At 43.5% G+C, this 26,767-nt stretch overlaps 1 protein-coding gene across 1 annotated transcript in view; it reads right to left on the reverse strand.

Moving 5' to 3' along the window:
* The window catches only part of LOC140455302 (cyclic AMP-dependent transcription factor ATF-6 beta-like), a 103,188-nt gene that overhangs the window by 59,153 nt on the left and 17,268 nt on the right, over positions 1-26,767 (reverse strand). The window contains exons 2-6 of the mRNA XM_072550067.1: positions 9,009-9,091; positions 7,878-7,965; positions 5,635-5,729; positions 4,058-4,226; positions 2,492-2,686 (exon numbers count right to left, since the gene is read on the reverse strand). Coding sequence (XP_072406168.1) covers positions 2,492-2,686; positions 4,058-4,226; positions 5,635-5,729; positions 7,878-7,965; positions 9,009-9,091 — 630 coding nt within the window. The remainder of the gene's footprint in view (positions 1-2,491; positions 2,687-4,057; positions 4,227-5,634; positions 5,730-7,877; positions 7,966-9,008; positions 9,092-26,767) is intronic.

Below are 26,767 nucleotides of genomic sequence, written 5' to 3' on the forward strand. Positions count from 1 at the left end.
GTTGGAAGATTGGGTGCAATTCTGGTCTCCTTCCTATCGGAAAGATGCTGTGAAATTTGAAAGAGTTCAGAAAAGATTTACAAGGATGTTGCCAGGGTTGGAAGATTTGAGCTATAGGGAGAGGCTGAACAGGCTGGGGCTGCTTTCCCTAGAGTGGAGGCTGAATGGTGACCTTATAGAGGTTTACAAAATTATGAGGGGCATGGATAGGATAAATAGACAAAGTCTTTTCCCTGAAGCGGGGGGATTCCAGAACTAGATGGCATAGGTTTAGGGTGCGAGGGGAAAGATGTAAGAGAGACCTAAGGGGCAATTTTTTCACGCATAGGGTGGTACGTATATGGAATGAGCTGCCAAAGGAAGTGGTGGAGGCTGATACAATTGCAACATTTAAAAGGCATTTGGATGGGTATATGAATAAGAAGGGGTGAGGAATATGGGCTAGATGCTGACAGGTGGGACTAGATTGGGTTTGGATATCTGGTCAGCATGGACGGGTTGGACCGAAGGGTATGTTTCCATGCTGTACATCTCTATGACTCTAATTACTTCCCTTCACAGGATACAGCAGCATGTGATCATACACCCTCCACCCCCCTTCCCCATCCCCACCCCCTTTGCATTTTTGTCCTGAAAGGAAGACCAGCAGTTTTTTGTCAAGCAGATTAAAATGTTCACAGTACACATGGCGTTGACAACACTATATTTAGGTTGAAACAGGACTGGCTCAGAGAGCACATTACTGGAAAGCATGACCAAGGTATAACTGCATCTGTTCAAATGATCTTTTAAAGCTTCTAGGAACAATTAATTACAGGGTCTTTACCAGCCCAGTTCATCTGCAATTAAATGAACCACAGTTAAAAAGCAGAGTCTTTGATCTTAAGCTCAGAGTATGAATTTTGATTTAATTGAGATATGGTGCACGTTTTTGGACTCCAATTTGATTTGGAACATTGCTGAATCAGCCCATATGCAAACATGTTTTGCAGCTTTGTACTTGAGCATTTAAACCTTTCAAGGGAACATGCAGGGAGAGGAGCAAATACACTTTGTACCTTACACAGTAAAATGTTCACTTGTGCCATCAAGTGGTGGAAAGCAAATGATGCATTAGAGCAACAACTGACATTAAAACAACTTAACAGCATCTGGGTTCGTTCAGTAATTGCATGACATGGTGACCATTTGCGATACATTGTGTCTTGTAATCCTGCCCCACTAGTTACCTGAAGGAGGAGCAGTGCTCCGAAAGCTAGTACTGTACTTCCAAATAAACCTGTTGGACTATAAGCTGGTTTTGTGTGATTTTTTAAAATTTCAAAACTGACATTGGCAGAGCGTCTTGGCACCTCACAGGGGTGTTACCAAAAAAAAATTGACTCTGAGCCACATAAGATGCAGGGATAAATAACCAAGGCTTGGTCAAATAAGTAGGTCTTAAGCCTTTTCTTAGGGAGAAGTGGCTGAAGAGGTTTAAGGAGGGTTATTCAGAGCTTGGAAGTGTGCAGTTGAAAGCGCAGCCACTAACCGTGCAGCTATTACAATTAGGCATGCCCAAAAGTCACAAATGGAGGAGGGCTGATATCTTGGATGGTTGCAGGGCTAGAATCAGTTCCAATAGGAAAGGTTCATGCTGGGATAAGGATAAGAATTTTAAGGTCGCTGCCAATATAGATCAGGGAGTATGGGATGATGACTAAACAGGTTTAGTTGCAATTTTCTTCACATTGCCATTGTTTCTTTTTTTAAAACTAACTAAATTCAACAGCAAGAGGTCCCCCCCCATGTGTTCTGACCCCATCCCTCAAGACTTTGCATCCCACTTCCAAATCTCCCCGTAGTCCTTGCTTCTCCAATCTCTCAATGTAACTGATGTTTCTCATTCTCATGGATCCTTTCCCCATACAGTCCAATGCCATCTAATCCTCCATAAAGTGCGATGTCCAGAACATGATGCAATAATCCAAACTCAGGATGAACCAATTTTTATGAGTTTAATGTTACTTACTACTCTTGTACTCTATGCACTTACTTATAAAGTTCATGATCTTTTATGCTTTATTAGCTTCTTTTGGCATTACTGTCGGCAACAAGATTTAAAGAAACTGGCAAACAAATGGGAAGAGGAGGGTCTTTTGTTTTCTTTTTCAATAAGTTATGAACTAAAATACCCTGCTTGAAAGGCAATGCAGAACACATCGCTGCACAACAGAAAATGGCTACACTATTGGAAAAGGACGTGGACATGCGTCTAAATGAGAAGCTCTTTGGCAGAGCAAGGATAGTCCAAACAGCCCCTTTCCTTGCAGAATCCTCTAAAGAAATCAGTAGAATAAGAAAGTAGATCCTGCATCCCTAGCTTCCTTTGCCAAATGAGCAGACATTACATGGGCCATGTGTCTTCTGTGAGCAAGTAAACTCTAAAGATGTGGAAGTCAGAGGAAGCTCACCGAATAATAAAAAAAAAGGAAAGGTAGCAGACGTGTACCTGGAACGGTTTGCTTTAACGGTAGACTCTGTTGCTGAGACACTGGCAAGCTAGTCTGTACCGACTGAAGCATGATGGTCTTTGCTGGGCTGGTGGCCGGAGCAGTGGACAGCGTTGTCGCGACAACTGGTTGAGGCTGGATGTTCTGCTTGTTGCACGAGATGCTGTTTGCCTTCACATTTGTGGCGGGTTGAACTGGTGCAAAGGAGAGACAAAAGTGAAATCACAGAAGACATCAGCAGACCTCCTGCACCACAAGTTGGACTGCAAAAATAATACCATAGTCTCCAGCGAGAAGATAAATTTAAAACCCAATTCCCTTCTCTGTTACAACACCTGAAGCTATATTTTAGCATGATGACAACAGCAAACAAACTTCCAAAGGAGAATGTAAATTCTGTATGGTGCAGTGGGCACTAGACACTGGTCTTCCACTCCTAAGCCCTGTGCTCAAACAAAGGTCAGAATGATTGAGCGAGTGAAAGATTCCCATGGCCGAAGGGTCAGTCTGTCTCAATCACAGTTTGGAAGACAGCGGACAGCAGCTCTCAATTCAGCACCATTTGGTACGTTATTCCAAGGCCTACAGCACCCTTGTAGGTGTTTGCCTCAAGCACAGGCTGAGGCATATATTCTCAAGGACCAACAGAAGGAGCTGAACACAGCTTCAGAGCAATGCTTTATCTATTTGATCAATTAAGAGGTTAGCAACCACTCATTTAGCTCAACTGACCCACCTTGATGGGTTAGTTCCACAGGAGCTGCCTCCCACATTCCTCTATCCAACAAATCCTCTGCTTTCTCCCTCATCTATTTAAGCTTCATCTCAAATGCATGCATGCCTTTTTCCTCAACTACTCCTTGGTCTCAATCACACTCTGGGTGAAGAAAAGTTTCTTCTGAATTATCAATTTTTTTTTGTGGTTTCAGATTTAGAATCAGTTTCTGAAGTCTTGTTCACTGTGCTTCTAGCAAGTGGAAAGGTCCCCTCTCTGTCTACTTTCTTGAATCCCTTTATAATTTTGAAGATCTCAGGTCACCAATAACCGTCTACGCACACCCTATCCCCATCCTTCTTATGCTGAGTGAGAAGATTACTTTGCTGAAAGTTATAACCTCAGCTCTACTCTTATTCTGACAGAACCCTTTTGTACTCACGGTGCCTCTGCACCCCTTTCGATAAAATGGGACAGCAAACCGTTCACAGGACTTCCAGTGCGATCTCACCATATTCCTGGATGAGTGATAACAAATTCTGTACCTGAACAATTCCATGGATTTATCTAATATTAACTGTAGTGTTTCAGCAAGTTTCCCTCCCCTACGAATGTGACTATTAATCATTTGTCAGACAAACCCCAGTGGAAGCATGATAAAGTTTTCTGTGTAGCACGTGGGTTAAGCACAAGTCACAATTGGTTCCATTTGCCAACCTGGAGATTGCAATTGCCAGGACCTGTACTCAAAATATTCTCTCTATCACAATTTTAGACCAAGCCTCACTCTCAAAACATGATTGTATTTTAAAAAAAGGTTACATTTCCTCAGTTAAAGAATGCCATTTACTTGCTGGTCCTTGTTTCACCGGTGAGGTCTCATTTTCCTTTTTCACCATGCTGAGCTGGACAATGTTCAGTGGTGGGTTGAGAACATCCCCAAATACACTGGGTGGTGTAGGCGGATCCTCAGTTTTCACGACTGGAAGAGTTGGCTCCGTGTTTACGTTCTGATGAGGCTTTGCATTGGAAGAGAAAAGGAAAGAGAGTCTTGACATGACTGGTAAAATTTGACAAAAGTTGCCCGTTCCTCATTACTCTCAAAGCCCCCATTCTGACCTAGTATATAGCCTTCCCTGGATGATGAGAGGTTGGACACCGCAGACTGTAGCCATTCCCAAAGGCAAGGTTCATAGGTGAGAGAATTTCATGATACTGTTTAGAGAAATGGAAGTGCTTGGGTAATTCCCCATTGAGACCACACTCTAAGAAGTCACTGGCATTTAGGTTACTCAATTTGTATCCATCACTCCTTCCCCAGAAAAATATACAATTTTGTGTTAAAGATTGCCCTTCAATCACTGCATTTTACTGTACACTTTTTAATTGTAAGACTTTGCTGTAATTTTGTCATAGATTTGACTAGCTGCAGTTTGTAAAGATAAAAATAAGGCTCTGCACACTGATTGCTGTTGTGCACTCCATTAATAAACTTGTGAAATCTGCCGTAAATACTGTCTCTAGCTCATTCATTGAAACAGTGGTGTCAATAGACACTTTGGATTTTCATTGCTGATCCAGGTTCTATTTTATGACTAAGTTGTTGCACCTACCACACAGACCAGAGCATTTCTGAGCAACATTGTAAGAGGTTTCGCCCTCTCCCTCCTCAGCCCAAATGATCGGAGTTATCTAACTATCTTTTGCTCTCTCTGGATGAGGAGAGAGAGAGAGAGAGAGAGAGAGAGAGAGAGAGAGAGAGACAGAAAATTGAGGAAGGGCTTAAAGACACAGTTACCTCAGTATCCATGTTACCAGCTGTCCAGAGGTGGAAGTGACTAACAGAAAAGATTTACTCCACCATGATGAACGCTCGGCAAAGGTGCCCTTCACGTTCCATTTCAAAAAGACAGACCAGCAATTACCAGCAGTCCATGGATGAGTATCAAGTGGGAAGGTGATCTCGAGTGAGCCTTACATGAGAGAGGGAGAACTTCTGGAATTACAGACCGCACAATGAGGCACTTCGGCCCATATGGCCTGCAGCAGATTTTCAGTAAAGCTCACGAATTCATCCCACTCCCCGTGCTCTTTTCTCATCATCCACATTATATTTTCCTCCATATTTACACAATTTCTTTTTGGGAAAGGAATGTTCAGGCACAGATGCTCTGCAACTGAATGCACATCTGCAGGAGTTTGTCTGATTTGAAAGAGGAGCAATTGTTCATCTGCAGAGAAGCTAGTGCTGAGCTTCTGGAGGCTAATTTGCATAAAAAGAGTCTTCAGATACAAAGGAAGATAGATGGAAAGCTATTTCAACTAATTCCCTTTCATCGCAGCTTTCCACGATCTCAAACGCATATGAAATATAACAATCTATTAAAGAAGGCATCAACTAGGCAGTTTACAAACTTGTTTGCTCACCTGAGATAAAAGGGGAATGTCACATGAGGAAGCAAGTGAAGAATCTGAGCAGCGTGAAGATGCCGGTGAAAGTGGTTCCAACTTCACTCGCAGGTCTGTGCCGGAAAGCATAGCTTAGCCTTAAATGTCAATATTGTTTTGATAATAAAAGCAAATCTTTGTTACAGCAAGGTGTACCCACACAATTCCTAATGAAAAAGCCCCACCTCAATGTCACTGTGCAATACTGTCAGTTCAGATGATGTTGAAAGATGCACAGGATCAGCAGCATTCCTGAGAAGTGTGGGCAGGCAGCTGTGGCTAAGCTGTCTACTCCAGTCTCTGCAAATACACAACTCACATGGCTTCATCAACAGATCCTAAACACCCACAGCGCTTAAAGCTGGAGGTTAGAAGACGTGACATTGATACAAGCTGTTGCTTTTCTAGGTGGTCTTTTCACTAATAGCCTCAGGCCTTTGCGTACTGACTGCATGCTCTGCATGACAGAGGTCACGACACGGGGCACGATTGATTTATTGGAATTAAGATTGCACCATATATTTTTAAGGAAAGTGGTTACATCTAAGCACAAAGAACATTTCAAAATTTGGAAATGAAGTTGCAATTACATTTGCCAGAACAGGTATAGCTTTGGAAGTACTGTTAAATTGTAGGCCAATTGAAGCAACAAGAAATATAACAGCATCACACTCAAAGTGATCATTTTGAGTTTTTTTTAAATGTTGGAATAACCAGCACACAGACTGGGGAGGAAATGGCTCAGCACAGTCTTACGCCTGTGGTCAGCAAAGTTTTGGAAAAAATTCTGAGGGATAGGATTTATGACTATTTTGAAAAGCACAGTGTGATTAAAGGCAGTCAAGCATGGCTTTGTGAGGGGCAGGTCATGCCTTATTCAGTTCTTTGAGGAGGTGACAAGACAAGTCGACAAAGGTAGAGTAGTGGATGCGACGTATATGAACTTCAGCCATGAAGATCCCCCATGGTAGGCTCATTCATAAAGTCAGGAAGTATGGGATACAGGGAGATTTGGCTATCTGGATTCAGAGTTGGTTGGCAGAGAGTGGTTGCAGATGGAAAAGTATTCTGCCTGGAGGTCAGTGTTGAGTGGGGTCCCGCAGGGCTCTATTCTTGGGCCTCTGGTCTTTGTAGATTTTATAAGTGCCTTAAATGAGGAGGTTGAGAGGTGAGTTAGTAAATTTGCAGATGACACAAAGGTTGGAGGTGCCATCAATAGTATTGAGGGCTATTGCAGGCTGCTGCACGACATAGACAGGATGCAGAGCTGGGTTGAAAAATGGTAGATGGAGTTCAACCTGGATAAATACAAAGTGACGCATGTGGAAAGTCGAACTCAAATGCTGAATATAGGATTAAAGACAGGATTCTTGGCAGTGTGGAGGAACAGAGGGATCTTGGTGTGCAAGTAGATAGATCCCTCAAAGTTGCCACACAAGTGGATAGGGTTGTGGTGTTTTGGCTTTCATTAACAGGGGATCGAGTTTAAGAGCCGCGACGTTTTGCTACAGCTTTACAAGTCCCTGGTGAGACCACACTTGGAATATTGCGTCCAGTTCTGCTTTGTCCTACTATAGAAAAGATACAGAGGCTTTGAAGAGGGTGCAAAGAAGGTTTATCAGGATGCTGCCTAGACTGGGGGGCTTGCCTTATGAAGAGAGGTTGAATAAGCTTGGATTTTTCTGTCTGGAGAGAAAGAGGAACAGAGAAGACCTGATCGAGGTATACAAGATAATGAGAGGAATGGTTAGAGTCAATAGCCAGAGACTTTTCCCTAGGGCAGGACTGACTGGTACAAGGGGTCATATTTTAAGATATATCAGGAGAAAGGTATAGAAGAGATGTCAGAGGAAGGTTCTTTACGCAGAGTGTTGTGAATGCATGGAATGCGTTGCCAGCGATGGTGGTGGAAACAGTCATTAGGAACATTTAAAGCACCTGCTGGATATGCACATGGATAGCAGTGAGTTGAGGGGTGAGTAGGTTCAGTTATTTTATTTTACATAAGGATTAACCCTCGGCAGAACATCGTGGACCAAAGGGCTTGTTCTGTGCTGTACTTTTCTCTGTTCTAAACATTTAAAATACCTGTCAATTTCAGGCATCAATCCTATGGTATTCAGTTTTATGAAAGCAGAGATTTACATAAAACTTATAAACTTTTATACAGGAAGGTAACTGCTCCAATTCCCTGGTTCACAAGTTTATTTACAAGTGATTACCTGAATAAATGTCTCCATTGAGCTGACTCCAAGGTAAGTCTGATGTTTCAATGTCCATATTCAAATTCAAATCCAAATCTGCGTTGAACTGAAAAGTAGATGCAAATATCAGGTGGTCAACGCCACAAGAATTGATTAACTGAGTGCTATTAAAGATTATTCATTTATGCATTGTCTGTCAGGTCCTCCAGACTCTGCAAATGATTTTTTTTAAAAAAGAATCGACAAGTTATATGAGAAGGATGTTGCTCAAATTCTGAGCTGTTCCTTGAGGTCTGCTTGCATCGCAAGTGGCCATATCTTCCCTGGACCACTGTCAAGGATTGCCCAGGTTTTTATTGGAAGGTTGAAACCTGGGACTTTCAATCAGTTACTCAGCAATGATTGATGTTCACAAGCAGCTAGGGGGAGAGAGCAAGAGAGCGAGCGAAAGCAAGCAAGAGCCAGAGAGAAAGAGAGAGTGAGTGAAAGCAAACGAGAGCCAGAGAAAAAGCGCGCGCGAGAAAGTGAGAGAGAGAGAGAGAGAGAGAGAGAGAGAGCGCGTGTGAGAGCGTGAGAAAGGGAGAGAGTGAGAGCGCAAGAGTGAAAGGCTGTTCCTACAACCTGGAAGTAGACATCTCCCCCAAATAAAATCACTCAAGTTCATAGGCTTCCTAGCAGGGCAGCACGGTGGCTCAGTCGTTGGGTTTTCACAGTGTCGACTGTGTTCCAATATGGGCACTGGGATCTCAGCTGAGTTGGTGGGTCTTTTTATCCCCCCCAGATGAGGTCCTGTGTCAATGAAGGTGATTCTTTAGCTGTCAGCTGGGAGGCAAGCTTCACAACATCCTCCTGGTAAAGTTAGCTTCCTGACTTGAAAACCTGCAAATTCATGCTGTCAATGTGACTGAAGGCTGGTTGCTGGATTTCTGGTTGGGCGGGGGTAGGGGAAGCACAGAGAATCAAAACTAGGGGACATATTCCTTCTCGACTTCCATATTTCCTCCACGGCACCTTAAGTTGTGACACTTCTCTTGGCTAGGTCTCCAATTGGTTCACGAGTTTGTGTGCCCATCTCTGTTGCAATGGAAAGCAGACAATTCTACAGAGCTACAGAAAAGATGAAGCATTCTTCAACTTGAGTATTCATACCTCAGTGATGTTATCAAAGCAGTGAAAGAGATCAGTAGGATCATCCATCTCCTCCATTGTCTCACAGTCATACAGACAGGCATCTGAAAAAGAAATGACTATTGTTATTTCCATTCCTAAAGTTAAATCTTCATCCTGTGCACACAGACTCTTATAGCTGCACCTATCTTCTCCTTGTAGTCTTTCGCCAACCTTACCCTCTAACTTAATTTTTTTTCCCACCCGATCTATTCCAACACTGCACAAAGAATCAGAAAAATACTTTACTCAGCCCATTCAACTTTTTGCCAGCTATTTTGTAGTGCTATCTAATCAATACGACTCTTCCGCTCTTTTCTCAAGAAAGAACTGATCCAATGACATTTTGAAATTTGTTATTGAATACCTCAGTTTTGATACAATGCATTGTAGATCACAACTCAATGTAAAAGATAGTTTGCATTTAACTCTTTGCTTTAGAACATAGAACAATACAGAGCAGAACAGGCCCTCGATGTTGCGCCGACCTGTGAACTATTCTCAGCTTGTCCCCCTACACAATCCCAAAATCATCCATGTGCTTATCGAAGGATTGTTTAAATCTCCCTAATGTGGAGGAGTCGACTACATTAGCAGGTAAGGCATTCAAGGCCTTTACCATTCTCTACATAAAGAACCTGCCTCTGACTTCTGTTTTAAATCTATCATCCCTCAATTTGTAGTTATGCCCTCTTGCACACGCTGACGTCATCATCCTAGGAAAAAGAAAAGACTTTCACTGTCTACCCTATCTAATCCTCTGATCATCTTGTATATCTCTATTAAATCCCCTCTTAGCTTTCTTCTTTCCAATGAGAACAGACCCAAGTCTCTCAGCCTTTCCTCATAAGACCTTCCCTCCAGACCAGGCAACGTCCTGGTAAATCTCCTCTGCACCTTTTCCAATGCTTCCACATCCTTCCCAAAATATGAGGACCAGAACTGCACACAATATTCCAAGTGTGGCTGCACCAGCGTTTTGTATAGTTGTAGCAACTATATACACTATTTCCAGAATAACTTAAGACTCTGTTTTTGGCTTCTGGCCCTCCTGCTGTTGGAACCAGTTTCGCCTTATCTAACGTCATCAGTAAACATCACGATAAAAGCTTTCTGGTACTGCGTGTGTTTCCGGCTCAAGCCCTCCGTCGCATGGATCCTTTCCCACTTTACAAAGTCTCCTTCAAACCAAGGCATTCAATTACCTCCCAATTCATCTACCAACTTCCTCATCCTTCAATGCCAACCACTTCTAAAAACCATAAAACAACAACTCAACACAATTGAGGTAGAATGAGAGCGCTGAATTTTTCACATTCCAGGATTTGAAGCGTACAAGATACGAGGAACTGGAATGGGTCTATGCTTACAGGCTGCACTCTGGAAACTAAGTCAGCGTGTTGCCCAAGCTGTTAGCTATCCAACCACAGTTATATCATGCTTACACGGAGCAAGAGAAGCGGAGAGTTTTTCTGAGGTTCTGCCAAATACTAGGTATTATGCAAGGAAAATCTGTCATCAATTTATAGCCAGACTGCGCTGGAAACCAACATGGTTAGACCACTCGAAGTCTAGACACAAAATGTATGATAAGACTATGAACAGATTACTAAAGTTCTTGATGTTCTGTTGAAGTCATATTCAACTCTCTCCACAAAAGGAGCTTATAGCTTACACCTTACAGCTACAGGCTCATTTAGCAACTGTCATAGATAGGAGGTGCCCTAGGTGGACCACAGCACACTGGATCTTGTTTGGATTGTTACGGTAACTTACTTCAGCTAGTAAGTGACAGTTGTGAGCTAGGTAAACACCTCTAGAGCAACCAAACATACAATTTTTTACAGAATGGATAAATTCTGCTCATTTTCTGAGTGCGATCCAGCTTAACTATGCATGACATATATATCATGGGAACAGGAGGAAGCCATTCAGCCACTGAAGTCTGTTCTGTGTTCATTGAGATCAAGGTTGATTTGTGACCAAAATCCAAGTTATCACCTTTGTCCTACATCCCTTAATACATTTGGCAAGAAAAATCTAGCACTCTCAGATTTCAAATTAACAGGTGCTATTTGTGGAAGAGAATTCGATACTCCTATTATCCTTTGCATGTAGAAGTATTTAAGATGGAGATGGTTGGACAGGAAGGAGTAAAAAGGTAAAACTTTCCAGATGAAAGTTTTGAAAGTCATAACTGTCCTGCTGCAACTCCTCCTAAAAAGGCAGTGACAGAGCAAGCATGGACAGCAGTTAAATCACAGGCCCATGTCAATGATAAGTGGACAAAGAGAAGAACTGTTATGAGGGAGTCCTTGAACTGGGATAAATAGGGAAAGGTAATGAGGCTGCTTCTGTCATGGAGGCACAACTGACAGTAATAGCTGAAGAGTTCAGCATGTGATTGGATGACTTGCAGGAAAAGAAGGGACGGTGGTGTGAACGATACACCAACCTCTTCCATTTTGGGAGCGTTCAGGTCACACACACCGTTACAATGTGCAACAACATTAGCATTCTTTCATAGTCACTGGTCAAAATCCTGGAAGACCCTCCCTAGCAATATTGTGGATGCACCGATACCACACAGACAGCAGCAGCACCATATTCTTGAAGGTAATTAGGGATAGGTAATAAATGCTGATATAACATCTGACAATGAATAGAAATGTGCCACATTTATTGTGGTAACGGTGTTTTAGAATTGCGATGGAACAGTCGACTGAGAATCAATAAAAACCGAGCAACATGTTTTCATGTACTTTCTTTAAAAGTGTAAAAGGACAAATGGATTTTTGATCACTTTTTTACTCCTTGTACACAAGCATCTTTGGAAGAGACATTTACAAGATGATGGTCATGATCCACTACTGACTTACCTGTTGTAAGCTAGAAATTCATTGCAATCAATCCTTTGGTAAAGAAATGATCACACATGATGATCTAGTGTATTATCACTGGACTGTTAATCCACAAACCTACGTAACGTTCTGGGGACCAGAGGTCAAATCTGTCCATGGCAGACAGTAAAATTTGAATTCAATAAAAACCTGGAATTAAGAGTATATTAACTCCCCATATTCCATTCTACCTTCAAGGTGAAAGTTAGGTCACAGATTAATCTCAAGCTCTTGACTTTCTGCAACATTCCCTAATTTCTAAAGTAGGAAATGCACACATAGATCAGAAAGCATCTACATCAATGCAGTATTTCTCTACCAAGCGCTCTGTCACCTTCATTGCCAAAAAAAAATGATAGGATCTCAAAAGGATATACACTTTTCACCATTAAATAGACTGGACCAGGCTTGAGTTCCCTTCAGCACTGCTGATGATTGAGGGAATCACTTAAACTGAAGTGTTTGAGATGGTGAAGGGACTGGAAAGTTGCAAGAATCTATTTTCTCTGGTGCAGGAGACCAGAACAAGAGTACATGATCATAAAGTTAGAGACAAGTCATACAGGAGCAAAGTGAAAAAGCATTTCTTCACACTGTACAAACAGTTTGGACATCTACTGCCCCTAAAAAAAGCCCACCGAGGCAAAAAGAAATTAATAGATATTAATTCGGTAAGAGCTTCAAGGATTACAGAACTGAGGCAAGTTGATAGGATTAGGATCCAGACCATCTGAAATTGAGCCAACTGATGAAATTACTTCAAGGGAATCAATAGCCTACGTCTGTTCCTAAGCTCCTAATATTACTGCTGGCTTCAAAACTACATTGCTACTTGCAATCCAAGACCCCTTCTAGCAATGGCAGTTGAGGAGGAAATGGGCCAGCAGCCAACTCAAATCCAGCAATAATCATACAAACTCTAATCACACGCAGTGAAGTCTCTACATCCCTTGGAACAAAGCCTGGCACAGGCAAACTTCCCGGTAAATAGGATCTCAAACAGGATTCACACGTGCTGTCCGAGTACTGTATACTGTCACAAAAAAAAAGAAATACACTCCGCACTTACACAAAGACAATGGAGGTGTGTTGTAGAGAGGGGAGTTAATAAACTATACAGCCAAGAGTCACCATGCTTGATTGTCTCAGTTACTCTCTAATTTCTTTTCATGGTATTTGGCTGACGTGAGCAAGCGTGGGATCCTTGCAGTATTTTTGAGTGGTGGAACAGGCGTAGTTTAAAAAGTGATGAACTTATGGACTGCCCACACAGAAATTGTTGAGTTGCTTGGTATAGATGGAACATTGCTGATCCAGTCATGTTTCCTCATCTCATTCCTTTAAGATAGATATCATCTGTTCAGAGTACAGTGGCTGTGTAATTGAGTTAACAATCTTAAGATCTGAATGAAATAAATAACTGGGGAATGCCAGTTCAAATTCACCAAGCATCCACTTTGCAAAGACAGTCTGAGAATTGCGTGTCCATGATATGCAGGGAACAAGTTGAGTGTATCAGTTTCTTTTTCTTGAATCACAAAGATGTTAACATGATATAAACATGAGGGGTGCCTCACTATTACTCACAGCTGATCTACAAGCATTGGGAGGTGTAGACGTGGAAATAAAACTGCTTAAACACAGAGTCAAGCCATGATATCATACATACACAGTGTACACAAGGTTATCACTTTACATTTTAAGTCATCTGATTGGGGTAAATGCATGGAAGAAAAGCTCGTAGTTACATTCATTTGTTTAACAAACTACGTTACACAAATATAATCACTGCTGGGTATAGTGCGCCTATTGGCCATGGAGCTTTCAGATCCCCAGAGTATTGCACAGCTCATGCGCAGCAGGTGCAAACACCAAAATAAAGCTGGGAGCTTTAATAATGTTGGGCAGTAGGAGATTTACTTTTCTGTTTAAACTGGGTTTCTGCCAATCGAAGGAAACAGTGGGATACCAGTACAGGTGACCAAAGGCTTGGGAAAACAGTTAGGTTTTAAGGAGTGTCTTACAAGGGAGAGAGAGAGAGAGAGAGGGAAGGGAAACCAGAGGAAATGGAGAGACTGCCCATGGTGAGAAGTACACGTCTGCATGCACTATGTAACTAAAATGGTGGTGAAAGAAGAACACAAATTCACTTTTGCATAACAGGAACAAAAATAGCACAGGGTTCAAACGTTGCAGTCATCATATGTGCATGTACAATAATTTTTACAAACTCAGTTCCTGAATTGGAACAGAAGAAATAATAATGTAGTGGGCTCAAGCAGCAAAATTCCAAAGTTAGGTTACTGTCAAGGGGTAGGAATGTTCAAACGAGAATCATGTAAGTGAAAAGAACAAAAAACTTCAAAGTGACAAGGGATAGAGCTAATAGGTGGGGCTAACCATACAGCTCTGACAAAAAGCCAGCACAATGACTGAATAGCCTTTGTTTTGCATCATTCACAGCAAATTGTTATACTACGGATAACTGATGACTACAACTATGTAGTCGCAATGTGAGGGGGATTGCAAGCAGAGAGAGTCATTTTAGAACCTGTTTGTGTTTTTATTCTTTCATGGGATTTGAGCAATATTGGCAAGTCCATCCCAAATTGTTCTGGAACGGCTAGCGGATGGAATGGAATTGCTCACTTATAAATTCTCAACAATGTTTCAGGTTAATGGCTTTAAACCCTGAAAGGTTGACTGTTTCTCAGTTCACAGATGCTGCCTGTTCTGAGTATTTTCAGTGCTTTCCCTACTACACCAGAACATGCTCACCTGCTCAATTCTTCACTCAAGTATTAAATGATAAGTGGTTTGCAAATTCAGTTAGAGGTTCTGTTCTGAGGAGGAGTCACCAGACGTGAGGCGTTAACTCTGATTTCTTTTCACAGTTGATTTCAGACCTGCTGGACCTTTCTGAGCAATTTCTGTTTTTGTATCAAGTAATAGGTACTGTATATTGTTACACTGTGACTAAGCACAATACTATACATGCTCATCACTTCCAATGGTATGATGTGTAGCTTTTCTGTGGGGCATTATTAGCAGAAAGCTTGTTTTTACAGGTTTTAGAATGTGTTTTAACACAGTGAGATCTATGATGCACTCGTTGAATGTGGCAGAGAGCGCCTGATTCAACGCTAACTATCAAAGGAGAAACAAGTATATACAGCACTTAAAAGGAGAAATAAAACTTAAGGACTACTTGTGGGAAGATCTGTGGAACCAATTGGATAACTTGTGCATAGAGTCAGCACAGCAGTGGGCCAAGTGACCTCTGTGTATCATATCAATAGTTTATACTTTTAAAGTGAGTTTGGCATAGTTTAAAAATCCCAAGGTTCTGCACAGGAACATTACAAAACAATTGCAACAAGTTAGGTCAGATGATCAAAAGTTTGGTCAAAGGGGTATGTTTTAAGATGCTATGATTCCCAAGTGACTGATAATTGCATATTACTTTCTGGGTGGGGGTTTGAAACAGACAAGATTTGATATTCCAGTTACTTACAATTGTACTATTTAGTAGTGCTGTAGCCCTCTGGTGGTGCAGAGGTAGAGTCCCTATCTCTGCACTGAGATGCCCAGGTTCAAGTCCCACCTGTTCCAGATGTGTGTAATAACAGCACTGAACAGGTGGATTAGAAAAATAGATGAAATTAAGAAGAAAAGGAATAACAATAGGTCACTCGACCCCTCAAGCTTGCTCTGCCAGGCAATCAGATCTGACTAAACTTGCCATGAATAAAGCCACAACACAAGGGTTTTGATGAAAAAAAAACTTTCGCGAAAAAGTCAGAATTTTTTAAAAAACTGTACTGCATATATATTAGACTCTAACAGTCAAAATTAACATGAGGTTAATTTGTATTAATAAACAACTTCGAGCAAACGCTGTAAAGAGTGCATCAACCACATGCAGACAAGCCATATCCCATGGATTTCTCAGCGATCATCCAGACATGAGTCACCAAATATTAACCCCTGCTTCTTTTACAAGGGATTCCAAATCTACCGTAAGACTTGGGTTCAAAACTCCAAACATTGCTGCCTCAATAACTTGCTCACAACTTGGTAATTCAATTTCTTCCCAAGGAAGTGCAATCCACTGGATACCTGGCGCACACTAGTATCTGTTCAGAGTACAATTCCAGCTCTTTCACAGACCACTAATTTCACCATGCTGACCCTGCCCTCCCCCCTTCTAGTTTCTCAAAGATCAACTATTTCTCAGCTTCACCAAGTAATGCATACTGTGGACTTCTTTCATCCCAAAACCAACCAGTGCTCCACTATGAATGGTTCCTAGAGGTTCTTCTAAACTGAAATCATTTCGGATGGCACTCAGGGCCATTTTAAAAATTCTTGCCAGTACATACGGGTTTGGAGGGCTTTTGCAAGCCCTAACTGCCGACTGCATGCTGCAACAGCACCTTATCAGCCTGAAGCCCCTCCCCTACTACCAAGTATTTGACTGGCCAGCCTGAAGTAAGCAATCTTCACCTTTCACTATGTCTGACTTACTGAAATGGATTGTTTAGTGACTTTTGAAGTGACCTGCTCAAAAGTTTGCAACACGCCCCACAGAACTGGGCATAGCAACTGTTGGAACACCATATTCCATGACTGCTACAACTCTCCAGCTAATTTCCTATCCACTTCAGAATATAGATAGCAATCAAGAAAAGCTAGATTTTATGACAAGATCCTTAAAGGAGGAAAGCAAAGGAGTAAGATGCAAGGAGATAATTCCCAAGATGTGTGACTGAGGTAACTGAAAGCATGTTAAATTATAGTTGCTTCACTGTTATTTAGATTGCACAAAACAACAAAATGAGAGAAATTCAGTTATTTCAGAGGTATATGGAGCTGCAGGAGATAACAAGAGGAGTAAGGTTTTGGAGGGATTTCAATGGAAGGATGAGAATTTTCGAGTCAAGGCATTACTTGCTTGGGAGCAGGTCAGCTAGCACAATGGTCAAGAGTGATAGTATCATTCCAAGATTCTAGTCTACGATACTCTTCTTTCTGCCCAAGTTGACTGCTGTAAAATTTGATCATCGTTTGCTGGGCATGTCAATTATCTTGTATTGGTTTGGAAACACTTTCTCTCTTTTGGTTTTCTGTCTAAAAAAAATCAATCATTTTGGGCACCTCAGGTAAGACAACAAAAAAAGCAAACAGGAGCAGAAGGCCATCAGCAGCTCTCCCACTGAAGGTGGCAACGCAGGTCAATAGTGTGGTCAAAGTGGCATATTGCATGCTTTCCTTCATCAGACAGGGTACTGAGTACAAGAGCTGGCAGGTCATGTTAAGCTGTATAGGACTTTGGTTCAGCCACATTGGAATACTGCATACAGTTCTGGTTGCCACATTACCAAAAGAGTGTGGATACTTTGGAGAGGGTGCAGAGGAGGTTCAATAGAATTTTGCCTGGTATGGAGGGCGCTAACTATGAAGACAGATTGAGTAGACTAGGGTTATTCTCATTAGAAAGATGGAGGTTGAGGGGGAAACCTGATTGAGGTCTACAAAATCACGAGGCACAGACAGGATGGATAGCAAGAAGCTTTTTCCCAGAGCGAGGAACTCAAATTACTAAGGGTCATGAGTTTAAAGTTAGAGGGAAAGTAGTTTAGGAGAGATACGCGTGGAAAGTTATTTATGCAGAAGATGGTTGGTGCCTGGGACGCGTTGCCAGCGAACGTGGTAGAGGCGGTAAAGGGTCATTCAAGGTGTATCTAGACAGATACACGAATGGGCAGGGAGCAAAGGGATACAGATCCTTAGAAAATAGATGGCCGGTTTAGATAGGTGATCTGAATCGACTCAGACTTGAAGGCCGAAGGGCCCGTTTCCTGTGCTGTAATTTTCTTTGTTCTGATTGGTTCAGTGCTGCTACTTAGCCAACCGGGTGAAAAACACAGCTGCCTGTTTCCTCTCACTCTTTCAGAGTGCAGTCGTCTAAGAAAGGGGCAATCCCCACACTCATAACTGGGACCAACTGCGAACAACACTAAACACCAAATATCACAGAGTACAAACTCACAAAAAGAAGAAAGTAAAACACAAACAAATGAAATTGAAGCAGTGGTGCATGACGCACGAGTTTACGTCTGTTTCATCAGAGGCTCTTAAATGCTTACAGCAAAATTTCAGCAATATTATTGATATAGAGTTTAATTCAAGCTTGATAAATTGGAAAGGAACTTAATGAAAGGGCAGCACAGTCACAATAACTTACTTCCTCGATCCCTCAATAAACGAGTATGGTTGCATCAGAACTCTCAAAACTGCAATGGCAATATCTTCACATATGAGAATACATACCTGACAGGATCAGCAACACAACAAACCCCCCAAGCAGTGTGTGCCACGAAAACAAAGTGCCTTTATATACAGTGCCCCACGTCAGGACCTCCCAAAGCGTTTCACAGCCAATGACGTGCCTTTGCAGTGTTGTTGCTAATAACATGCCAGAAATGCAGCTGGCCATCTGCACAGAATTGCATCGAGATGAAGAGAAATTACTTTGTGAGAGACTCTTAAGATTCTCTACCTCAGAAGGCTGTGGGTGCTCAGACGTCGAGTATTCTCAAAATAAGATAAATAAGGATTTTTTTGAACACGAGTCGAGGAAGGAGGGACGAGAAATGGGAATGCAGGTAGAATACCGACTGATTTTATGGAACGATAGAATTGGCTGAAGCCATATGACACACACCTCCTCTATGTTTTTATTGAGGTCTAGTGAGTTCAATAGCAGCGAATCCCAGTTTCCTGGCTACAGATAACAGATGCAGACCAGCACTGGGTGGCATGGTGACTCAGTGGTTAGCACTGCTGTCTCTCAGCTCCAGGGACCTGACTTCAATTCCAGCACGGGCAACTGTCTATATGGAATTTGCACATTCTCCATGTCTGGGTGGGTTTCCTCCAGGGGGTCCAGTTTCCTCCCACAATCCAAAGATTTAAAGTTAGGGGAATCGGCCATGCTAAATTGCCCAGAGTGTTCAGGGATGTACAGATTAGGTGCATTAGTCAGGGGCAAATATTGGATAATAAAAAGGTAGGGTATTGGGTTCAGGTGAATTACTCTTCAGAGGGTCCGTGTGGACCTGTTGGGCCGAAGGGCCTGTTTCCACACTAGTGATTCGAACTATATTCTGTACTTACCAAGGATTACTAAATTATTACAAAACAAATTAGAAATACAAGCAAATAACTACAAATTGTCAACAGCTTGGTACCACTGAGTAAAACTCTTACCACCCTTTTGAAGCTTCCCAACAAACACACACACACACACACACACACACACACACACACACACACACACACACACACACACACACACACACACACTGGTGTTATGAGTGAAGGGAAGCAATGGGACAATAGTTCACAGAGTTTGTCAAGATCATAGTTGAGTTTACCAAAACATGGTATTCTTCAGGAGAAGGCCATTCAGTCCTTCAAGTCCACCTCTGCCATTCAATGAGGCCATGGCTGACTGCTATTTCAACAATATTTTCATAAACTACCTCCACGTACTGAAATGCTTTGCATATGCAGAAATCTATCAATCTTAGTCTCAAGCATATTTAGTGATTGAGCTTCCACTGTTTTCAGGCACAGGATTCCACAGATGTACTGTCCTCGAGGAAATTCTTCAACCGAGTGCCAGTCTACCCCTCATTTTGGGAACTCTGCTCACAATGCAGTGTTTCTTCTCCTGGCTTACAGGCAAAAGCTCAAGCAGGAGACCCCTCGCGGATACAGGTCCAGTGCTGGTCGGAGGAGGCTGATTGGGCCGCATTCAAATAGTCTGCAGGGTACCTTGGACAAGTACACCATCACAGAATTTATCCAAAGAAGTCAATCCGGATGTTCCCCAACAGGAAACCCTGGATGATTCAGGACACACACAACCTGCTAAAATCCAGGAGTGAGGCCTTCACATCAGGAGACCTACTCAAATATAAGTAATCCAAGTTTGACCTTCGCAGAGCCATTAAGACAGCCAAGGACCAATACCGATCCAAACTAGAGAACCAGGCAGACCCCCGACAACTATGGCAAGGACTGAATAACATCACAGGTTCGAAAAAAAAAAGACAGCGCAAGATAGTAGATTATGACACATCTCTCCCAGACCGTCTCAACGCCTGCCTTGCTCACTTTGAGCAGAATTTTGGCAGAGAGGTAACACCTCTTGCGACAAGTCATTTTGAGTGGGAGCAGCGGCCGAGGAAAAACGAACCCGGGAGACTACAGCTAAGGTAAGACAGTTTGTTTCAAAATTACTTACCTGTAGCGGGCAGCGGTTTTTTTTCTCTCTTCACAAAAAGAGCGGGAGCAGCAGAGGAAGTGACGGTAAACAGAGGGGCAGCCGGGAAGGAGAACGGTGAGTATAAATACTCCCCCTTTAATTCACCAACGGTCATTTGAGTGGGAGCAGCGGCCGAGGAAAAACGAACCCGGGAGACTACAGCTAAGGTAAGACAGTTTGTTTCAAAATTACTTACCTGTAGCGGGCAGCGGAAGTGAGGTTGGAGCGCATAGCTGGGCGGGAAGGCAAGTGATTAGTATTTGAGTGGGTGTGTTCTAGACCCCAGGTCCTACTTCCGTAGGGCCTCCCTCCCACCCTCCTCCTCTAACCTAACTTTAAAGTCCACAGGTTATTGACTCAGTGTTCTTGTTTTTGGAGACAGTGTACAGTCATGGCAGCACAGGCGGTGGAATGTTCCTCCTGCAGGATGTTTGAGGTAGGGGTGACCACCGATACTCCTGCCGACTTTGTGTGCAGGAAATGCAGTCAGATCCTGATCCTCACCGAACGAGTTAGGGAACTGGAACTGGAACTGGATGAGCTGAGGATTATTCGAGAGGCTGAGAGGGTGATCGATAGAAGCTACAGGGACATAGTTACGCCAGAGAACAGAGGTAGCTAGGTAACAGTTAGAGGTGGGAAGGGGAAGAAACAGGCAGTGCAGGGTTCCCCTGTAGTCGTTCCCCTAAAAAATAAGTATGCAGCTTTGGAAACTGTTGGGGGGGACAGCCTTGCAGGTGTAAGCTGCAGTGAAGGGGTCTGTGGCTCTGAGATTCAGAAGGGAAAGGGGGAGAAGAAGAGAGCGCTAGTTATAGGGGACTCTCTAGTTAGAGGGACGGACAGGCGGTTCTGTGGACATGGGCGAGACTCTCGGATGGTTTGTTGCCTCCCGGGTGCTAGGGTCCGAGACGTCTCGGACCGTGTCTTCAGAATCCTTAAGGGGGAGGGTGTGCAGCCAGAAGTCGTGGTACACATTGGCACCAACGACATAGGTAGGAAGAGGGGCGGGGAGGTCATTCAAGAGCTCAAGGAGTTAGGCTGGAAGCTAAAAGCTAGGACAGACAGAGTCGTCATCTCTGGGTTGTTGCCGGTGCCACGTGACAGAGAGGCAAAGAATAGGGAGAGAGTGCAGTTGAACACGTGGCTGCAAGGATGGTGTAGGAGGGAGGGCTTCAGATATTTGGACAATTGGACTGCATTCTGGGGAAGGTGGGACCTGTATAAACAGGACGGGTTGCACCTGAACCAGAAGGGCACCAATATCCTGGGGGGTAGGTTTGCTAGCACTCTTCGGGGGGGTTTAAACTAATTTGGCAGGGGGATGGGATCCGGACTTGTAGTCCAGCAAGTAAGCTAGCTGTGTGTCAGGATGTCCAAGACTGTAGGGAGGCTGTGGAGAAGGTAGCACTGACAGGGACTACTTACAGACACAGAGATGGGCTCAAGTGCGTATACTTCAATGCAAGGAGTATCAGAAATAAGGTGGGTGAACTTAAGGCATGGATCGGTACCTGGGACTACGATGTTGTAGCCATCACGGAAACATGGATAGATGAGGGACAGGAATGGCTGTTGGAGGTTCCTGGGTACAGATGTTTCAGTAAGATTAGGGAGGGTGGTAAAAAAGGAGGGGGGGTGGCATTGCTAATTAGAAATGGTATAACGGCTGCAGAAAGGAAGTTTGAGGGGGATCTGCCTCTGGAGGTAGTATGGGCTGAAATAGGAAAGGTGCAGTCACCTTGTTGGGTGTTTATTATAGGCCCCCCAATAGCAGCAGAGATGTGGAGAAACAGATTGGGAAACAGATTTTGGAAAGGTGCAGAAGCCACAGGGTCGTAGTCATGGGCGACTTCAACTTCCCAAATATTGATTGGAAGCTCTTTCGATCAAGTAGATTGGATGGGGCGGTGTTTGTGCAGTGTGTCCAGGAAGCTTTTCTAACGCAGTATGTAGATTGTCCAACCAGAGGGGAGGCCATATTGGATTTGGTACTCGGTAACGAACCGGGACAAGTGGTGGGCTTGTTAGTGGGTGAACATTTTGGTGATGGCGACCACAATTCTGTGACTTTCACCTTGGTTATGGAGAGAGATAGGTGCGCACAACAAGGAAGTTTCTACAATTGGGGGAAGGGAAATTACGATGCTGTAAGACAGGATTTGAGGAGCATACGTTGGGAGCATAGGCTGTCAGGGAAGGATGTGGTGGAAATGTGGGACTTTTTCAAGGAGCAGATACGACGTGTCCTTGATATGTATGTACCGATCAGGCAGGAAAGAAATGGTCGTGTGAGGGAGCCTTGGTTGACGAGGGAGGTTGAATGTCTAGTAAAGAGGAAGAAGGAGGCTTACATAAGGTTGAGGAAACAAGGTTCAGACAGAGCAGTGGAGGGATACAGGATAGCCAGAAGGGACCTGAAGAAAGGGATTAGGAGAGCTAAGAGAGGGCATGAAAAATCCCTGGCGGATAGGATCAAGGATAACCCCAAGGCATTCTATGCGTATGTGAGAAACCTGAGAATGACGAGAACGAGGGTAGGTCCGATCAAGGACAGTGGTGGGAGACTGTGTATTGAGTCGGAAGAGATAGGAGAGGTCTTGAACAAGTACTTCTCTTCAGTATTTACGAATGAGAGGGACTGTATTGTTGAAGAGGAGAGTGTGAAACGGACTGATAAGCTAGAAGAGATATCTGTTAGGAAGGAAGATGTGTTGGACATTTTGAACAACTTGAGGATAGACAAGTCCCCCGGGCCTGACGGGATATATCCTAGGATTATGTGGGAAGCAAGAGAGGAAATTGCAGTACCGTTGGCAATGATCTTCTCGTCTTCACTGGCAACGGGGGTGGTACCAGGGGACTGGAGAGTAGCGAATGTTGTGCCCCTGTTCAAAAAAGGGAATAGGGATAACCCCGGGAATTACAGGCCAGTTAGTCTTACTTCTGTGGTAGGCAAAGTAATGGAAAGGGTACTGAGGGATAGGATTTACGAGTATCTGGAACGGCACTGCTTGATTAGGGACAGCCAGCACGGATTTGTGAAGGGTAGGTCTTGCCTTACAAGTCTTATTGAATTCTTCGAGGAGGTGACCAAGCATGTGGATGAGGGTAGAGCAGTGGATGTAGTGTACATGGATTTTAGTAAGGCATTTGATAAGGTTCCCCATGGTAGGCTTATGCGGAAAGTCAGGAGGCATGGGATAGAGGGAAATTTGGCCAATTGGATAGAAAACTGGCTAACCGGTCGAAGTCAGAGAGTGGTAGTAGATGGTAAATATTCAGCATGGAGTCCAGTTACAAGTGGAGTTCCGCAGGGATCAGTTCTGGGTCCTCTGCTGTTTGTAATTTTTATTAATGACTTAGATGAGGGAGTCGAAGGGTGGGTCAGTAAATTTGCAGATGATACAAAGATAGGTGGAGTTGTGGACAGTGAGGAGGGCTGTTGTCGGCTGCAGAGGGACTTAGATATGATGCAGAGCTGGGCTGAGGAGTGGCAGATGGAGTTCAACCCTGCCAAGTGTGAAGTTGTCCATTTTGGAAGAACAAATAAGAATGCGGAATACAGGGTTAATGGTAGGGTTCTTGGTCAGGTGGAGGAACAGAGGGATCTTGGGGTCTATGTACATAGATCTTTGAAGGTTGCCACTCAGGTGGATAGAGTTTGTAAGAAGGCCTATGGAGTATTATCGTTCATTAGCAGAGGGATTGAATTCAAGAGTCGTGAGGTGATGTTGCAGCTGTACAGGACTTTGGTTAGGCCACATTTGGAGTACTGTGTGCAGTTCTGGTCGCCTCACTTTAGGAAAGATGTGGAAGCTTTGGAGAGGGTGCAGAGAAGATTTACCAGGATGTTGCCTGGAATGGAGAGTAGGTCGTACGAGGATAGGTTGAGAGTTCTCGGCCTTTTCTCGTTGGAACGGCGAAGGATGAGGGGTGACTTGATAGAGGTTTATAAGATGATCAGAGGAATAGATAGAGTAGACAGTCAGAAACTTTTTCCCCGGGTACAACAGAGTGTTACAAGGGGACATAAATTTAAGGTGAAGGGTGGAAGGTATAGGGGAGATGTCAGGGGTGGGTTCTTCACCCAGAGAGTGGTGGGGGCATGGAATGCGCTGCCCGTGGGAGTGGTAGAGTCAGATTCATTGGCGACCTTTAAGCGGCATTTGGATAGGTACATGGATGGGTGCTTAATCTAGGATAGAAGTTCGGCACAACATCGTGGGCCGAAGGGCCTGTTCTGTGCTGTATTGTTCTTTGTTCTATGTTCTATGTTCTAAGTCCTGAGGAACCTATCCCAACAGTCACTGCACCAGAAGTCAGATCGGTTTTCCTTCATGTGAGTCCAAGGAAAGCAAGGGGACCAGATGGAGTACCAGGCCGTGGACTCAGAACATGAGCAAATCAACTGGTAGAGGTCTTCTCAAATATCTTCAACCTCTCCCTGCAGCAGGTGACTGTCCCTGCGTGTTTCAAGAGGGCCATCATCCCTGTGCCGAAGAAGGCTTATGCAGCATGTCTCAATGACTACAGTGGCCCTAACTTCCGTCGTCATGAGGTGCTTTGAAAGGCTGGTCATGGCATTATCGACTCCAGCCTCCCAACTACTCTTGACCCACTCCAATTTGTCTATCGGACCAACAGATCCATGTCAGATGTCATATCACTTGCCCTTCAATGTTGACACAGAACAGCTACATAAGAATCCTACTCATTTACTACAGTTTAGCCTTCAACACCACTATCCCCTTGAGGTTGATTACTGAACTTCGTGATCTCGGATTAAGCCCCACTCTCTGCAACTGGATCCTCAGTTTCTTGACCCACAGGTCTCAATCAGTGAAGACAGGAGACAATATTTCATCATCACTAACACTCAACACTGGTGCCCCCAAGGGGTGCTTACTCAGCCCTCTACTGTACTCACTGTATACACATAACTGCATTGCCAAATACCAGACTAATTGCATTTACAAGTTCGCTGATGACAGACAATAGTCTGTTGAATCTCAGATGTCGACGAAACAGACTACAGGCAGGAGGCGAAAGATCTGGAAAAATGGTGCACTGAGAACAACCAAGCTCTCAATGCCGGCAAAACCAAGGAACTTATTATTGACTTTCAGTGGGACGTTACTCATGCCCCCCTACACATTAAAAGCATAGAAGTGGAACGAGTAGAGTGTGTCAAGCTCTTAAGAATGGTCATCACCAACAAGCTTTCTTGGACTGTTCACGTGGACACACTGGTTACAAAGGCCCAAAGTCTCTTCTTCCTCAGGCACCTGCGAAGATTTGGCATGACAACAAATACCCTTGCCAACCTTTATAGGTGCGCTATCTAGAGCATTCTGCCTGGATGTATTAGTACCTAAAATGTTAACTGTACCATCCAAGATCGGAGAAGGTTACAGAGTGGTGAACTCGGCCCAGACAATCAAAAAAGCCAACGTCCAATCTATAGAATCCATCTACCAAGCCCACTGTAAAGGAAAGGCCACAAGCATTCTCAAAGATCCATCCCACCCTGGCAATGTTTTTCAACAACCTCTCCCATCAAGGAGAAGGTACAGAGCCTGAACACATGCACCAACCAGTTTCAAAACAGTTTCTACCATACTGTTGTTAGAATACTGAATGGAATCACTGACTCATAGCATTCGCCTGTACCTGTTTTCTTTTTGCCGGTGCTAACCAACTATTTACTGATCTATGCTATTTAACTGTGTGATCTGCCTATATTGCTCGCAAGACAAAGCACAAATTCAATTCTGGGACAGTGCAGTGTGGCTTTGGAAACTTCACCAGGGGAGTCTCATTCCTCCATCTACCCTGGCAAGCCCTGCAATAATGCAGCATGTATGAACGAGACCACTTAGACCATAAGATACAGGAGCAGAACTATGTCATTCAGCCCATCGGGTCTGCTTTGCCATTCAATCCTGGTTGATATTTCTCAACCATATTCTCCTGCCTTCTCACTGTAACCCTTGATCCTCTTACGAATCAAGAATTTATCTATCGTTGTCTTCAATCCATTCAATGATTTGGCCTTCACAGCCTTGCAGTAATGAGTTCCACAGATTAACCACTCTCTGGCTGAAGAAATTCATCCTCATCTCAGTTCTAAAGAGTCTGTCCCTTTGCACAAAGGTTGAGCCTTTGGCCCCTAGTCTCTCCTACTAGTGGAAACACATCTTCTCCATACCTGCTCAATCCAGGACAAATTCTTCATCCCTGGAACCTCTCCATCACCAGCACATCTTTCCTTACATATTGGGGCCCAAACCTACAAGATTACAACTGCGGTCTGACCAGAGCCTTATATAGCCTCAGCAGTACATACCTGCCTTTGCACATTAGCCCTCTTGAAATGAATGCCAACACTGCATTTGTCTTCCTAACTGCTAACTGAACCTGTATGTTAACCGAAGGAGGATCCTGAACTAAGACTCCCAAGTCCATTTGTGCTTCAGATTTCTGAAACTGTTCTTCCATTTTGAAAA

Source organism: Chiloscyllium punctatum, chromosome 30 (genome assembly GCF_047496795.1).
Source record: "Chiloscyllium punctatum isolate Juve2018m chromosome 30, sChiPun1.3, whole genome shotgun sequence".
Lineage (NCBI taxonomy): Eukaryota > Metazoa > Chordata > Chondrichthyes > Orectolobiformes > Hemiscylliidae > Chiloscyllium > Chiloscyllium punctatum.